This window comes from Panthera tigris, chromosome B3, assembly GCF_018350195.1.
Source record: "Panthera tigris isolate Pti1 chromosome B3, P.tigris_Pti1_mat1.1, whole genome shotgun sequence".
Lineage (NCBI taxonomy): Eukaryota > Metazoa > Chordata > Mammalia > Carnivora > Felidae > Panthera > Panthera tigris.
The window spans coordinates 143,013,809-143,031,423 of NC_056665.1; the positions used below are offsets into that span (position 1 = coordinate 143,013,809).

The 17,615-nt window shown below is 53.2% G+C and overlaps 1 protein-coding gene across 8 annotated transcripts in view; it reads left to right on the forward strand.

Moving 5' to 3' along the window:
• PPP2R5C (protein phosphatase 2 regulatory subunit B'gamma) overlaps nucleotides 1–17,615 on the forward strand; it is a 127,233-nt gene that overhangs the window by 106,593 nt on the left and 3,025 nt on the right. For 6 of the 8 annotated variants that reach the window (XM_042990563.1, XM_042990569.1, XM_042990564.1 and 3 more), the window contains 4 exons: nucleotides 2,535–2,705; nucleotides 3,857–3,984; nucleotides 6,435–6,536; nucleotides 7,978–8,050. In XM_042990563.1, coding sequence (XP_042846497.1) covers nucleotides 2,535–2,705; nucleotides 3,857–3,984; nucleotides 6,435–6,536; nucleotides 7,978–8,050 — 474 coding nt within the window. Of the gene's footprint in view, nucleotides 1–2,534; nucleotides 2,706–3,856; nucleotides 3,985–6,434; nucleotides 6,537–7,977; nucleotides 8,051–12,397; nucleotides 12,510–17,615 lie in introns of all 8 variants that reach the window. The other 2 variants (XM_042990570.1, XM_042990567.1) reach the window with 2 other exon arrangements.

Sequence of the window (17,615 nt, forward strand, 5' to 3'; positions counted from 1 at the left end):
TTAGTCAGTTGAGCGTCCGACTTCAGCTCAGATCATGGTCTCACAGTTGGTGAGTTCAAGCCCCGTGTCGGGCTCTGTGCTGACAGCATGGAGCCTGCTTCAGATCCGGTGTCTCCTCCTTTCTCTGCCCCTTCCCCTGTTTGTGCTCTCTTTCTCTGTCAAAAAAGAATAAACATTAAAAAAAATGAAGGGTGAGAACCGTTGCTGGAAAAAGTAATATGCACTAAGAAGGACACGGCACACACATGGGTCTCAGGGTCCTGGACCCAAGGCGCCCCTGAAGCTAGTGCGGCCAAGGTCAGGAATGTTTAAAGTATGATACGTTTAAAAGACCTGTGTTGCTCCCATTTAAGGTCTGTAATTAATCTTTCTACTTGTAAACTGTGTACGGTGCTGAAGAGCTTTCTGGGCACGTTGAACACGTACACTGTTGTAAGAACGGGAGCTCGGCAGATCGTGGACAGAAGTAAAATCGTTTTCACGCACCTGTTGCTTTAGGCTACTCGGCTTTTACTACAGGGTCTGGCGGGAACTCTTTTTCCCTGGTATTCAGGGGAGGGGGCTCCCCAGGCACCAGGCCAGAGCCACTAGCGTGCACGCCCGGGCTCGCCTGCCCTCCCCAGCCCTGTCCGGAGAGCGGCAGCCTGTTGAGTTTCCAAAGGAAAGTTCAGCGCGTGACGTGCAGAGAGCCGCTTTTGCCTAGATCAGCGTTCCCAGGCAGGCCCCTCTTCGCCAAAGCGCTGCCAGGCTCCAAAGCCATGGGTACCAGCCATAGGTTGTTCCCGGTAGTGTGAAAAGTAGGTCCAGCGTGGGGCTCTGATTCCAGAAACAGCACCTTTTCCAGAGACATTGAGTAGCTAAACCAGGTGTGTTCTGTGTCCCGCGTATCACTGTATTTTTCCTAATAAAGCTCCACTTGACAAATGTCAAGGAAGAGTGGCTTTGCGAAGTGATTGACACCTGCCGTGTTCTTAACAGTGGCTCCCCGACTGCTGGTAGATAGCAGGTGCTCAGTAAATGTTCACTGAGTGATTTTGAGCAAAAAGTAGGAGAAAAAAATCATTAAATCATCGATTTTTTTTTTTTTTTAAGGAATTATTTTTAGAGACCATCATGCTGTAAATGTTTAGATCAGACTTCAGAACTAGGAGGACTTTCTTATAAATTTGGGGGTTTTATAAAATGTAATACCATAAAAGATTATCCAGGAGCCTGAATGCCAAAAGCATTAACAGAGCTGTCCTAGCCGGACGTTGTTCGAAGGCCCGCCGTGTTTTTAGCCACGGTAGCGAGCAGCTGGCCTGCCGAGCTCTGCAGGGGTGTCTGCACAGCCAGTGGAAGCCACCAGCCGCCCCGGACGGGCTGACGTTCGCAGTGATTTTCACGGCCGTCCTGATGGTGGGGGCTGGGACAGCGGTTCCCGAAATGGCCGTGACCGGCAAAGGGCTGCTTGAGAGTGACCGGTTGCTGCCGTACATGGGCAAGCGTGCACGTGTACTTGTGTGCAAATGTTGTGGGTCCTTGTACTATTTTAGAATTAAGGTGGCTCGCCTCTAGAAATACGTATTCTTAATCCTCACCAAGCCAAATCTGATATTTTGGGTGGACGATCTTTACTGGTGTGGTTGCAGGAGGAAATTTGGAAACTAAAGGAGGGAGGTGAAGAAAGGTTGCCCCACAGAAACTCCTTCTACCCGTCTGACTTGGGCAAGGAACACAAGGTCCAGTCCCCGCAAACGAGGAAGCTGCCACCATCCGGCTCAACGTGCCTCGAGGGGGCGGGCCGCACAGATGCTCCCTGGCGGGGTCCCATCTGAGGCCGCGCTGCCGTGCTGTCCGCAGGCCAGCACTCAGATGCAAGGTCCTCGCGGCCTGGAGGCAGTTACCGGCCCGAGGTCACTGGTCACGCACACAGGGGACAGCAGGGCCCGACCCCAGGTCCCTCCGTAGCCCTGCATGGCGTGAGCTGGTAACAGCATCAACTTACTCCATGTCTCTCTCCTTTGATACATTTTAGCACAGTTTAGTTAGGACAGTCGAAACACCACGTGTACACACGTAGTACATACGTTTACATATAAATACGCGTGAAAGATCGATTGGAGATAAACGGATTGTGCATACACATGTGTGTCGCCAGCACTCTCAGAACTGGCCGCTTGTGCACCGAACGAATACACGAGCTCATATGCTCCCTGTTTCTCCATCGTTCTTTCTCTCTCAACCCTCCTAACTGCTTGTTTTTTAACCTTTTTATTCCTAAAAGGACCTACTCCCGTGGCGGTCCAAGAGAGAGGGTCACAGAAATTAAAGTTGCATTTCTTAAGCAAATAAGTTTGACCTGTTTCTCTAATTATTAAAAAAAAAAAAAAAGTGCTAATTTACTGAATTGCTGTTCCTTCTGGAAGGAACAGAGCAGCACCTTCTTGTGATGCTCTGCTTGCGGGGGGGGGGCACCCTCATGAAAAACAGAACTCTTAACTCACAGATGCCGGGCATCACGGACGTCACGCCGTGTGTTGTCTCTTCGGTAGGTGGTGATGGCCCTTCTCAAATACTGGCCAAAGACGCACAGTCCGAAAGAAGTCATGTTCTTAAATGAGTTAGAAGAGATCTTAGACGTAATCGAACCATCGGAATTTGTGAAGGTCATGGAACCCCTCTTCCGGCAGCTGGCCAAGTGTGTGTCCAGCCCACACTTCCAGGTACGCAGGGCGGGGGGAAGGGCCTCGTGTCCACGTCCGCGTCGGAGGTGACAGGCTTCGGGGTATCGCAGGTCATACTTGGCTTCTCGTGTAATTGGGAGGTAAACTGCCAGCCTAGCTGTACCTCAGAATAAGATGCTAGGACCTTAATTCTGTCAAACGCACCCCAGCATCTCGACCCCCTCCCTGAAAACATGTTTCTCGCCAGGAGTGATTAGTCCTGGCCCCTCTGTGAACCTGTCTTTATGTTCAGTGTGCCCCAAATGCTTAAAACCCTGCGTCCACAGCTGAGGGGTGGGCACTTGTAGGTGACATAAAACTCGGCCCCCACAAGCGCTTTGTTTCCAACACACACACGTTCTGACTTTTGTCCCCCACCCAATCCTGTTTGAGGGGCACCCCAGTCGCATCCTGCTTTCCTCGGCCCCTTGTGCAGCCTTCCGGGCCTCATTCCGAGGTCGTCCTCGGGGCCCGTGCTTAGCCTGTCTGCCTCCATTGGACGTACTGGCCTGTAACACCAGCTCACCGTGAGCAAGGCGGCCCCGCCCACGGGGGGCCACATGCCCGCCCTGTTCCCGTGCCCTTGCTCACTGGCTGTCCCTGCTGGGCTCCTCCTGGCCCTCCTCCAGCCACCGCACCCACCCCCCCGCCCACACCACGTGACACCTGCCTTCCTCCATCAGGGCCCTCCTGGGGATGCATTCTGCCCCACACATGTCCCCTTCCTAGCTGCTGCGTGCCCCCCGACGTACCCCTTCTAGTAAATTCATTCTCCCCTCATTGGCCTTCCCCCCGAGAACGGAAGCTCCACTCCCCCTGCTCACTGCTGGCACCTCAGAGCCCCGCGCTGGGTGGGGGTGGGCGGAAGGCATGAGGAAGGAAGGAGGTTGACCCGGGTCCTCAGCGGTAGCCCAGGGTCCGGCGTAAGTGTGTGTTGAGTGAGTGGAGGAAAGAGCGACCGTCTTCCTGCTGTACAAGAAGTCCTCTCCCTTTGGTTGAGGGCTCTTCAGGGTTACGGTCTGGAGCATTTGGGGTTTGTGGAGATGATTCTCTAACCCAGTGTAATTCGTTGCCTGTTCACAGAGTCGTGGGGAGGGCATTGCTGGATGTTTGTCGCCATGGTCACAACAGCTGTGCCCTCCGTCTTCCAGGTGGCGGAGCGAGCGCTGTATTACTGGAACAATGAGTACATCATGAGTCTAATCAGCGACAACGCGGCCAAGATCCTTCCCATCATGTTCCCGTCCTTGTACCGCAACTCCAAGACCCACTGGAACAAGTGAGCGAGCCGGCTGCCGCCCGCGGGGCCCTGGGAAACTCTGCAAATCTTGCTGATGCCTCAGCCCAATTGGGATCGAAATCTAAGTCTGAGATAGCAGTTAAAAACCAAAACGTAGATTTGTTTGTTTGTCTGTCTGTTGGGCTCACAGTGAAGTAGGAACGGGACTGTATCTGTGGCCTTGTCTTCGCCTCCTCGCCCCCGTTTCACGCCAACACGGAGGCAGGTTTGTCGGGGCAGCGCCTTCCTGGCCTCGCCGTAGGGACCCCTCCCAAGGAGCTGAAGGCGGCCGCGAAGCCTCACGGGGCGCAGTCCCCGCGGGAGCACGGGGGCCACCCCGAGCCTCGGCCACACTCTCTGGGGACCCCTCCAAGAGAGCACGAGCCCCCCGCCTGTGCAAGGGCCAAGCAGGGACTAGAAACACAACCTCGGGAGTCTCGGATTTGCTTCTCTCTCCCTTGTCCTGCCCCTTTAGCAAGGATAGAGACACTGGGCAGCGGTCTTCTGACACCTTGAAGGGAACAGTCAGTGCGGGTTCCCGACTGGTGCTCGTGTCACTTACCATTTACGTGACTACGGGCCCCAGGGCTTTGCTGTCACCTCCTTCTCTCCTTTCTGCCCTTTTTCTATACGATAGTCGTTCAATCAGATCCGAAAGCAGGGGGCAGAGCCTCCATACCCAGTGCCGCCCCCTTGTTTACAGGCGAGGAGAGCGGGACTCGGGGCGGTGGCCGGTGGCGGTCGGGCCACACTCGCGAGCTGGCGGTCCGGCTCGCAGGGTCTCGCGCACACCCTCCCACCGTCCCGGCTCACGTCCTCGCCCCCTCTCGCTCGGCCACAGTTTCCTCATCTGAGAAATAGAGAATGTTGGCATCCGCCTCGGTGGTTTGTGTTGATTCATCACGAAAATCAGTGCTCACGTGCAGAAAGCACTTGCAGCCACCGTCACCTCCTTGGAAGTTCGTGGAGGTGAGGCTGATAGATGTAGGGTCCCAGGCACCTAACAGGTATCCGGTGAGCGTTCGCCGTGGGCACGCGGCTGTAGGGGTCGCAGCCCCAGCCACCGGGTCCTGGGTGTGTGCGGCCCAGCAGACCCCGCCTCAGTATATCGACTTTCAGCAACCTTTTCTACGTAACGTGCATTTCTCATTGCGCTCAGCAGGTGACGGAGCGTAGCCCTCGTCCCTGTGTGTCATTTAGTGTGACAGGAGAGTCAGCAGTGACCGCTGACCGGCTGCAAAGCCCTGCCGGTTGCAAAGAAAGAAGGGTTATTTCAGGTGTTTCCAAATGCGAGTTGGGTATCATGAAGTGAGTTAAGAAGTAGCTGTGAATCGTGCAACAACCACAAAAGCAGCAGCAGCAGCAGCAGTCACGGTTTGAGGCTTAAGGTTTTCTGCCGTTGCTCACGACGCTGTGGGTTGACCAGGCTCTGCTGGGCAGTTCTTGGTTTGGGGAGGTTTTTTGGTCTTAATTTTTCTTTTTTTTAATTATTTTTGAGAGAGAGAGAGAAAGCACAAGCAGGGGAGGGGCAGAGAGAGAGGGAGACACAGACTCTGAAACAGGCTCCAGGCTCTGAGCTGCCAGCACAGGGCCCGATGTGGGGCTCGAACCCACAAACTGTGAGATCATGACCTGAGCCAAAGGAAGTCGGACGCTTAACTAACAGCCTCCCAGGTGTCCCAGGGCAGTTCTGCTGACCTCACCGCGGTGTGGCTGTCATCTGATGGCGAGGGGGACTGGCGTCCTCTTCGGACCCCACTGGGTCTCAGAGCAGCGGGGCCTCCCCCCTCTCGTGGGTGTCAGAGCCGGGAAGTTAAGTGCCATTAAGCTATCCTATGGTAATTTTATATCCTGTCTTCCAGAGCTCTGTTTTGGCATGATTAAAAACTTTTCTGTTCTTAATTAATAAGATTAAAAGGAAACTGATGTTTATAGGAAATAAAGGGTTTCCGTTATTGTCCCCGACACATCCCAGTGGGTTTTAATTACGTATACATTCCCAAATGTTTGTTTCTAAGAGAGAAAGGGCGTGAGTGGGGGAGGGACAGAGAGAGAAAATCCAAGCAGGCCCCTGCTGCCAGCACAGAGCCCGACACGGGGCTCAAACTCACACACGGTGAGATCAGGACCTGAGCCGAGCTGAAGAGTCGGACGCTTAACCGACGGAGCCACCTAGACGCTCCTGAACTGTATTTTTTCAAGTTTCAACATTTTTTTATTCTGTTTCCAAGGAAGGTGGTTTTTCGCCGCCGTCAGCCAGGACACCGCACCGAGAGGCCTCGGGGCCGGGTGCTCCGTGAGGGGCCGAGTGGCCGCCGCACGGGCTGGGAGGCCTGGGAGCCGTCGGGCCGAGCGGGGAGGAGGAGGGCTGTGGCCGCGCAGGGCGAGGCGGGGAGGGGTGGAGGGACGGGTGGTGTGTTCGGAGCCTGAACGGGAAGTTCTGCTTACAGGACAATACACGGCCTGATCTACAACGCACTGAAGCTCTTCATGGAGATGAACCAGAAACTGTTTGACGACTGTACCCAGCAGTTCAAGGCGGAGAAGCTGAAGTAAGTTGCCCCCTTCCAAAGCTGCTCCCTTGAGGGCTTTTTCCTCAGTCCTGCATAGACCTCTTCCGTTGTTTGTCCGGAAAAGCTCATCAGGTCTCTAAAGCAAAGTCAAGTCTCTCATACTTGGAAAACAAATGAAAATGTGTCGTGTTAGCTCATCTTCAGAGAACTCCTCTGTCCCCCGCTCCCCTCCCCCCGCCCCGTGCTGCCAGTTCAGTTGTCTCTGCAAAATGTGTGTGCGGACCTAACTTTCAGAATTTTTGCTTTTCTCGGGAACACGTAAAGGCTGTGAGGTATAGTGATTTTTTAGGTTCACAAGGCAGGAATTTGGATTCTGTCCCATCAGATTTCTGCGAGAGAGCAAGCGCCTGTGTCAACAGAGCTTTATCGGGCCCCTTCTGGAGCGTGGCCTGTGTCCTTCACAGAGCCACGGCCCCACTCTCACGCTTGAAGGGTGTCAGAGTCCGGCGTGGGCTCTGGGCAGACTTTATTCTTTGCTTCTCTGCCACTAGAAGCTGGCTAAGACAGAGAAACGTTGAACGAGTGTAGTTCAAATTACAGGATATTTACGAACAGCCGTCGCATTCATTCTGTAGACAGTATGTACATGTTTACCTGCACACCAGGCCCTGTTTTAGGCTCCGGCAACACAACAGGGCACGAAATAAAAGTCCGTGCCCTCGTGCGTAGTGTGGAGAGGGAAGACAGCAAAACACACAGGAGGACGGCGTGTGCAGGGTGTGAGGTGAGGGTCCGCAGAGCAGGGAAGGCGCACGGGCACACGTGCACAGGCCGTTTTCCGGGCCCCCTCCCGGCTGAGCGCGGTGTTCAGATGCGCCGCCGGCTCTTCAGAGGGCAAGTATCTTAGCTTTCTGAAAAGGATCTTGCAGCACGTTTTCCAGATTTAAAAAAAAAAAAAAAAAAGTTGGGTCCAGGTGGTTAAGTGATTCGCCAAAGGTCATGTGACTCACTGGTGGGGGAATCTGACAGGAACCAGGTCTGAAGACCGTTCCTTTTTAAAGCCGCCCTTGTTGGGACATCGGCTCTTAACCTCAGTGCCTTTACACTGTGGAACGGTCTCACCTTTCATGGCTCTGTGAGCTTTTCTTCAAAATTATATAGGTCTTCTGGAGAAGCAGCGAAACCAGGAAGGACAGAGACCTGAGATGTACTCGTATAAGTCTTCCTAAGAACCCACATGCCTCAACGTGTTAAAATTCTAGCACATCTAGTTGTTAAATCTTCTCCCCTAAGTCTGGCTTGTGTTTTGCATTTCGTTTTCCGTGTTAACCTATATTGTGATCACCACTGTGAAGAATGTGGAGTAGAAACCAGAAAGTGACAGAGGGAAGCAGGTGATTGTGTTGCTGGCCTTGTCATTGTTTCCTCTCTTGAATGTGATCCCTCTCTCTAATGCCAATGACATTTTACTATTTTTCAGAGAGAAGCTAAAAATGAAAGAACGAGAAGAAGCGTGGGTTAAAATAGAAAATCTAGCCAAAGCAAACCCCCAGGTACTAAAAAGAGTAACGTGAAAACGTCTAGGGTATCTCTTGAATGTTTTTATGAGCTAGGAATGTGGCTGCATCATGGGCAGGGAGGGGGTCGGCTTCACTAACCTTGTATGTGGAAATGTCTGCAATAAAAATACTTCTCAACTTTCGTACAAGTAACTTATTTTGCCCCACCAAATTTTTACCACAGAATTGACCTTTTTTTCCTCTGCTTTTTCAATAAGATCTAAATCTTAACCAATATACTGTGGTAAAAAGAAAGCCAGGATACAACGTCTATTTTGGGCCAAGATTATGATTTGCTTTCTCCTCACCAACGTCATAGATGCTGTAGCTAAAACGATATGTCCCTTTCTTTTTAATATCGAAGTCAGTCCAAAAGAAAGGAACATAGATTTGAAGTCGATGAAGTACGATGTCCGTGTCCTCTTTCCTAAAACTAGGTTCCTATACGCTGAGCCTTTTAATCGTTAAAAATTGCCTGACGTCTGCGTGTTAGCAACTAACCCTCTCTCCCGTCCTTGCTAGAAGGTTCCAGCGCGCTCTGGCAGGTGCGCGCACGCGGCGTGTCTCCCGGAGCAGGCGATGCGGTGGCCCGCACGGCACCCGCCCTGGGGCTCCGAGGGCGGCTGGGGGTTCTGGGTTGTGTGGTCTTTGGTGTTACGCACGCTGGTCTGGGTGACTGGAGCACTGCCTCACGGGCGGGCCCCCTGGTCACGGGGCCACTTTCCTGAAGATCGTCTGTGCGCCTCTCCACCACAGTAACAGCCCGCTGGCGGTCCTCAGGCTCCCAGAAAAGCTTGTACCTGACAAGAACCCCTCGGTACCCTCAAAATCCTAAAAGGCTCGTTGAGGTGAAGCTAGGTTCCAAGCCATCTGTTTCCTTGGGCCAGAGGCGGGCGTAAATCGTTTACTAAGTCGGTTGTGCGGGATTCGTGGCGCTCTGACATCTCATAAAAAACAGCACGTGATCACGAAGCTAAAAGTGTGTGTTGATGTAATGTATCAATCGTGTTCCCTTTGATAAAACCACATTCGAGAGACTTACGCCTCAGGAAAGCCGAATGACGTTAAGTGAGGCCTTCCTTCCGCCCTGGAGCTACCCCCACGGCCTTTCCCTGACACGACCGATTCTGTGCTCTGCCACAGAACTGCCCTGTCCACCTGCTGGAACAGAAGGGATGTTGAACGTGAGGCTGGAATACTGACGTTTGTTCCACAACACCGTGAAAGCCCAGATCCGGGGCCGGTGGAGGTGGAGGTGGAGGGGCCCTACCTGACGGCCCCGTGCGAAGGGCAGCCAGCCGGGCGTCCCGGTCAGGATCGCCAGACACCCCACCACACGCGCACCCCAAACCCACACCCGAAACCAATCAGAAAGGCTGATTTTTAGCTGTGTCGCCTGGAACATAGAAATAATCTCCTGGGAAACCGCATCAAGCTTTCACGTTACAAACGAAAAAGAGCGGGTTGGCTGTATGACAAACGTGGCCTCGTTTCGCTGCTGTGCTGTCACAGGTGTGCCTTCCGAAACAGAAATTGCTCTCGTTTCCCTTTTCCTGAGCTTCTCCTGAGTTTTCTTACGTGACGCGTTTCCTCCTCTGGGCCGCTCTCTGCTGTGTCCCAGGCAGGCGACGCCGTAAGCGCCCTGGGCTGCACCTGCGGGGAATGTGGCGTTCTGGGCGCTGTGTTGACCATCTCCCCGTTGAAACCATGTGTGACCCGAGCCCCGTGAGTCCTGTCTGCGTGCAGCAGTCCCCGATGCAGCGTCTCCAAAAGGAAAATGCTTCACGAGCTAATGTCTCAGAGCTGAAAAGCGGGGCCTCGGGACTTGATTCTCACTTGAGAGAGAGGGCGTCTTGTCTAAGTCCTAGTCTCTGCTCGCTGTCTGCAACAGCAACGACAAAAGGTAATAACCCAGTGGACGAAACATCCTGCTTCCCGTTTCCGCCATGAAAGCAGTCGGGTCTTTCAAGCTTTGGCTCTGTATCTCAAATCTGCCTTTTTGAGGAACCGATTCAATAGCTTCTTTTTTAGGGCGCATCCCCAGCAGGGCACTGTCTGCTCACCGACCTGTATCTGGAGGTCTCCCCATCTGTCCTGGGCTGGGGGGGTCTACGGCGGCTCCTTTGGGGGGGTCTTAATGTCCCGCATCATTTAGGTTTTTTTTAAGTCACGAAACACTGAGGATTTCTAACGTAAATGTGTTTTCCGACTCCGCCAAAGAGGCCAAGTCACAGGTGACTGCTTATTTCCGCCTGACTTTGGCGGGATTCGTGTGCAAGGAAGACAGGCACTCGTGTGAAATCGGGTGCCACCTGCTTCCCTCTGAGAGACGGGCCCCTCGGGGCGACGTGTGTGTTCCTTCACCCTGCCGTGACCCCAGCCTCAGCAGAGGTTTTTACTCCTCGTAAGAGTCCTCTCCTGCGGTGGCCGCTGTGTGGCCCTTTTGTTGCTGAGACCGGTCTGTAGCATTCTTGTTCCCAACTCTCCTTGCCCTGAGCTCCAGAGAGAACTAGGGGCCCCACACGGCTCTCCCACTCCCACATGGAGTGCGCCCCGCTTTTCCCTCGGAGCAGCCAGAAGCTGAAATCCTGGTTAAAAAGCAACCCCTGTGCCTCCTCGTGAGAGTCGTGGTTCCTCGTGCTGCTCTGAGCCCCTGAGGTGCTGTGCCCAGGCAGCCACTGCACTTGGCAGATGGGCACCAGCCGGGTGTCCTGAGTCACAGGACATTCCCCAGATACCAAGACGAGAACAGGACACAGCTTCAAGGAGCTTAGGATCCGTGAGGGGAGCCAGATGGAAGCAAAGAGAATTCATTTCAGATGGTCAGATTATAACCCAGGAGATGCTGGAGAGGAAGCCAGGAGGTCTGCTTCCTGCCTCTGACGGGGACGCGTAAAGACACCCTGTGGCGGTGGCACGGCCACGGCCGAGGTGTCCCCAGCAGGAGGGCTGAGCTCCTTGGAGGGGAAGTCTCAAAGGGGACCTCCCCAGTCTGAATTTGGGGGAAGGTCCTCGAGGCAGAGAGAGCAGAGTCAGGAATCCGAGTTGTTCGGCACAGGTGGACTGTTGGCTATGGAGGAGCGGCTGGGTTGGTCTGGACGAGGGACGAAGCTGGAGACGGAACAAATGTCGATTTTATCCCCAAAATGGATGCAGGTGTTAGTGTCTTAAGGAGAGAAGTGGTGTCGTCAGACTTGCATTCCAGAAAGTTCTTTGTGGCAGCCAGGAGGATGGGGTACTGGGAGGGGCCCGCCCTGGGGGCTCGTAGAAGTATGTGGCCGAGGCTGGGTTGACAGGAATGGAGGGGCGGAGGGCCGTGTCTGAGGGCCCAGCAGCGCTGTGAACAGAGGCCAGGCAGGGAGACCCCCGGGGAGCGGGGAGCCATCGGGAGGGGCAGGGAGGCAGGAGGGGAACCGGAGCAGTCTCGGGGCGGTTGTGTTCCGTCCGTTGGGCCCGTCGTGTCCAGAGAGGCCGGGAGGGTAAAACCCGATGACTGGCTTAGCAGCCAAGAGCTCCCCCAGCCCCAGCGTCTGTGGTACCATTGGAGGGGCCGTGGGGAGGGAGTGGGGGCGCGGGCAGCTCCCTCAGTCCCTCCCATCAGCCCAGCGACGTGTTTGTTGCCAAGCGAGAAGGGCTTTCGGGGCACCTGCTTGCGGCTCCCCCACCCCCGTGTCTTCCTCCCCTGCCCTCCCCCTCACAGACAAAGGGGACACGTAGCTCACTGTCACCATCACAGCAGCCCTCTGCCGTGACCTTACCCCGCGTCCTACTCAGAGACAGAGACGCCCGTGGCCAGAAACGCGTCTGCGGCTCCCAGAGCCCAAGGACGGTGGGTCCCAGGGCCGCCCGGACCCGAAGGCACACCAGCCCTTCCCTCCGTGCCTGGCCCCGGGGTCGCAGCGTGCGACCCGGCCCTCCCAGCCAGCTGGCGGAGTTCTGGCTAGAGAGCAGAGATGCCGAGGGTGTGGACATGGGGGTGGGGCTGATAAGGCGGTTCCAGTGAGTTAGAGCGTGGGGTGAAGGGGTGAGGCCGGCAGGTGCGTGCAGCCGGGGTGGTGAGCGGGGGCTGTCGGCACGGAGCGGTCCAGGTGGGCACGTGGACTCCGGCCCGGGACCGGGGAAGGCTCTGGAAGGGAGGCTGCAGCCTGCGTCGCGCTCCTTGCCCGGTGCCCCGCGGGCCGAGGAGAATGAAAGGGCTCTGGTTTGTGAGGCCCCGCAGGTCCGGGCCGGAGGGGGCCCCGGGGAGGGCGCCGGCGGGGAGACGTGCCCCCGCCAGGATGAGACCCTTGGCGTCCGCAGCCTGAGCGCGAACAGAGAGGGGCTCCCAGCTTTGCGTTGCAGCATGCGGTGTGTCGTGAAGCGAGCACCGTGAGCCTCCCGGTGGCAACGGGGATGGACGGGCCTCTGTCTGAAGATGTGCAGACGCTGAGAGAGACAGTGAGCGGACAGGCCCCGCCAGGTAACAGCGCGCAGAGCTGAGCTGGGGTGCGCCCGCGCCAGTTTGTCTGAGAAACACTTGTAGGAGGTGACGGGATCCAGGCCAGCGCCTTCGGTGTGAGCCCAGCGAGAGACTCCGTGTCGGGAAGCTCGGAGACAGTCGCAGCTCCATACATCCTAACGATCAAAGTACCGGGCGGAATCTTTGAGAGTTTTGATTATTTGCCTCGTTTATATTAACAGTAATGATCTCAGCCCTTAACTGTCCTTCAGATGTCAACCTGGGCGAAAATCGGACCTTTGGCAGTGGTGTCCCTCTGCACCGTCCCACGTGCTGTGGCGCCGGGGCGTCCCCTGTCACGCCCCCACGGCCCCAGGACACCGGGCAGAGAGCCTCATTCTCCTCCCCTTCGCACTGCCTCCCGGGGCCGCTCAGGAGCCAGGGACGCCTGCAGGCCGGGATCGTTGTCAGGACCACCTCACGCCACGCCTGTGCTCAGGTGGTTTGTTTCCACGGTGGTAGAAATACGTGTTCAGATCACCACCGATCCAGAGACGGACGTTTCTTACTAAACCGGGAAGATGTACCGTGTGGGCTCCGAAGAGGGTCATGTGCCAAGTCCCTGCCTGCGCGAGGAGCCTGTCACTTGCTGAGTTTCTCTGAACGTGCCTACCTGTCTTCAGTTCCTGGGACCCAGCACAGTCCTGCCTGGATAGGGGCGCGGGGGGCGCGGGGGGACGTGGGCGTCGCTGACTCTGCAACTTGAATCCCCGGGGGCCAGCTCCACAAGTCCTGGTGACACCCAGCGCTACGATGCCGAAGCCTGAAAGGTCACGCGGGCCAGACCGTGTTGTGCACCGGATGCAGGTGGACGCAGCGTCGTCAGTGCTTGGAACCCACTGAAGCAGAGAGGGTGCTAGTAAGATTCCACTCCCCACCTGCTCGGATGGGGTCAGGCGTTAGCAAGAGCACGGGACCTCCGCCGTCCAGGCCGCACGGGGCTGCCGAGCCCTCGAAGCGTGGCCACCTGCACCGAGCCGTTGTGCCGTCAGCCGACAGCACAGGAGCTCCCAGGCTCGGTATGAAGAAAAGGATGCAAAAACCTCTCATCCGTAATTTTCTGTTGTTGCGATGATAATAGCATTTGGGGTATATCGGGCCGAATAAAAAATACTTTTAAAATTAATTTCATCTATCGCCCTTTACTTTTTTAATGTGGCTACTAGAAAACTTGGAGTTCCATACTTGGAACACGTTATTTTTCCATTGGGCAGCACTGGTCCAGACTCCTTTTTTCATAGAGCTGCCCAAAGAGGGCGACCCCACTGGCCAAGTCCATGCCGCTTCCTGCCCAGCCAGCCCCTAGCCTTCGCTGAAGATCAAACCTTGAAAATACGGAGGAGAAACGCAGAACACTCCTAGTAAATGTAATCCAGGTAGATTCCGTAATTTCCTTACAAGTAATATTCTTAGCAATGAACAAAGTTAAGAAAAAATTATATTTTTCTCTGTACTGGCTCTGGGGGTGTTAATTTTCCTACTTCTTTTTTTTTTTTTTTTTTAACCGGGACAGGGTCATTTTTTAAACTACCGTTTTGGTTTTACGGCTCACAGTATGCTAAAGCCATGAGAGCTTGCCCATCACTTGCAGACTCAGAGAAAATCAGATCAGTGTCCCTCCTACCAGGACGTTGCCCAAGAATTTGTGACCACATTCGTTTTTAAGTCGCGTAGACCATGCAGAGTTGGAAAGGAAATTGGCCGAAAGGAAATTGTGCATTAAATAGTTTGGCTTTGGAGGCTTTTGGGTTTGTTCAGTTTTCTGTTTTGGAGGGGTTTTTTTGGGGGGGGTACAGCCTTTGGTCCAGTGCAGGGAGAGAATGACCTGTGTCCAGAATGTAATGGAAGTGTACATTATGGTCCTATTTATGATTTAAGGTGACTCTAAGGGATCAAGTATTTGTTCAAGAATGCAAACCAAAAGAGCATTCTAATGTTGAGTGAAAAACTGCCTCTTAGAGTTGACCCTAGTATTTGTGGCCCCGCCAGTCCCAAGAACACCTTCCACATGGTGGACGCACCCCCCTTTCCTTAGCACAGGGCACAGCTCCTTCCCAGGGGAGCACCTTCCACATGACGTGAAGGGATCGCTGTCAAATCACCTACCCACTTAGTGCTGAGTTTCCTAGAGAACTCTTGTATCATGACTCTTGAAATGAGATGAAATAAGTTTTTCTATGTATTCGACAGTTCTACAAAAATTATTTGCCCGCCCCTGCCTCTTAGATTTCTATGATCACGTTCCTGGGTCAGAAGACTGGATGCCATTAAAATACCACTTCTCCCCAAATTAACGTGATCTCAGTCAGACTCCCAGCACACTTTTTATTTTTTTTAATGACATGCGGATTCTAAAATTCATATGGAAACACAGAGGACCCAGAATAGCCAAAACAACTTTGAAAAAGAATAAAACTGGAAGATTAATACCACCCAATTTGAAGACTTCATATCGATTTCAACAGTTCAGTGGAATCCACCCCTCCCCCAATCTCAAACTATCTAGATGAATATATTTATAGTGCAGGCTCTTAGGTATAATATTTGATACAATAGACTCTTACGAATTTGAAAAATGTTGGAGTCATATTCCTGAAACTCTCAAAAACTCTGCTGTTCAAGCAAGGAGAAGATACCTAGATGCAGGAAAGTTATGTGCACAATTTGGAGAGCAAATAACAGCTAAAAATTAAAATTTGAATATTTTCAGTGCGCTTCTAATTTTGTTTTTGGCTAATTTTATTTTTTGCAAGATAAGTCCACACTTATTTAAAACGATTTGAACGTCAGCCAGAACGGGAGGCATAAGAGGTGGATGGCAGAACTGTACCAGGGGAGGGAAGGAAGTCCTCCGGGAGGGGGGGCGGTGGTTGGTTGGAATTTTCTAGAGAAATACAAATTATATGTTGACCTGTGAGAACCACGATTTGTTTTGTTTTTGAGAAACTTGTATAACCCTACATAGAACATCCGAAGAAAAATAGTAAATTGCGTGTTTATGACATTTCTACCAGAGATGTTTAAAATGTTTACAATTCTCATTGTTAACAGTCAGTTGGGAGAAAAGCAGTGTCAACCATGCAAATAAAGAAGGTGTAGACAGACAAAAGGTGGGAAGCGAAGGTACAACTTAACACGTAGAGTGTGTTTAAGGCTCGTGTCCTTGGGCGAAGCCCTGACAAACTAACGTTGGACATGAAGTATCTTCCCGCTTCCCCCTGTCGTTCCAGCTTGTGGTGGGAAGGACCGAGGGCTTCCCTCGAGAAGCCCTGACTGGTTGTGTCCTCAGTGGCATAGTAAAAACGCGCACCGTCATGTGTCCGCGAGGCCTGCCCTCCTGCTACCACTTAACTGTATGAACTTGGCCTTTCAGACCTGCGGACGCGCAGCCAACAGAGGCCTCGCCTCCAGCCCTTCCTTGCTCTATCCCCACCCCCACCCCGCCATCCCCTCTGCTCGTGCTCCCTCCTCCTTCCCTGCCTGCTGTGCTTCTGGTCTTTTCCCTCTCGTGGTTCGTGAAAATCACGCTCTGCCCTACCTGCCAGGCTAAGATGCCCGCGCAGAAAGGCCCAGACGTGCCCGGCACCCTTGCCGACCCTTCGGGTGATCGGGGCTCATGTTTGTTCTCTCCGCTTGCCTGCACTGGTTCCAGTTCCGAGGTTTTTACTGTTGGCTTTTTCTGTCTAGAAGTTGCTTCTCTGGAATGAAGGCCTGTGTCGGCAGTGGTTAAATATTTCCAGGACGTCAAAGTGTTGGTTTCGTTTGGCCTCGCTTAGGCTTTATTTTACAGCTGCACGTGGAAGGGACACAAAATCCAGGGTAGAATTTTCCCTCTTGAGTGTCTTGTGGGCCAAAAGCAAACGTGCGTCGGCACCGTGACTGACAGTCCTCGGGGCACGTGCCCTCACGGCCTCCTGACTCGGGCGGCTCTCCAGAAACCATCTCTGGCTAGTTTTCAGGGGGAGAACTCAAAATCCCCACCTTTACCATCACCGAGTGTTAATTTCCAAGTAACATTTCTAGAAATATTCCTGACATGTCGCACAACGTTCCTTCCGAACCCTGACATTGTTGCCGTTTCCGTAGATAAATTTGCAGAAAATCTCCCCAGGAAATGTTAGCTCTGCAAAAGATGGGAACTTTCCACGTATGACTTTTCCGCAGGCTCTGGAATTGTTCTTAAAAGCCAGGAAAAGTCTACTTTCTGTCTGCTGAGGGTAGACATCCAGGAACTGTGAGAGGCTGTGGTTATGTCCTTCCTGTCAGACGACTGACTTCCCTCGAATTTTCTCCGATAAGGCATTAGTTCTCTACCGCAAAGAGAATGTGTTCTCTTTAAACTCTGTCTTCTTTTTGATGGAGACGCTAAGCAGAAAGGCTTGGTTCTGGTTAAAGTGTGCAACTAATTGGCAGTCTTCTGGTGGATATATGGCGTTGAGATGACTTAGGTGGCTCGTTTCGTTTCAGAAGTACTGGCATTAATGCGGTAGCTCTGCATCAAAACTGAGTGATTTGTGGAATTGTTAATCATGGAGATGTGGGCGCTTTTGGTGCAAACTGCCCAGATCAGGCCCCCCACCCCGCTTTCTTTGCAGATTCACGATGCTCTAAAGCCTCGTGGAAAAATAGGAACCTTTTTTTTTTTAATGTTTAAGTGAAGGGGCACCTGGGGGGCTCAGTCAGTTAAGCCTCCGACTTTGGCTCAGGTCATAATCTCGTGGTTCATGGGTTCGAGCCCCGCTTAGGGCTCTGTGCTGACAGCTCTGAGCTGGGAGCCTGCTTCGGATTCTGTGTCTCCCTCTCTCTCTGCCCCTTCCCCACTCATGCTCTGTCTCTCTCTCAAAAATAAATAAGCGTTAAAAGAAATAAACAAATATGATTAAGTAAAACCTAAAAACTGAACTTGAGGAAGAGAATGAGGTGGAGAAAGGGGTCTTTTATTTCTTATTCTTAATATTGGGAAATTTTATGTGAATAATTAAAATACTGTTTTTCTAAGTCCTAGAGGGCTTGTCCCCACAAGCGACCCATTTAGCACCTCTTCCCTTGAAGACCTTTTTC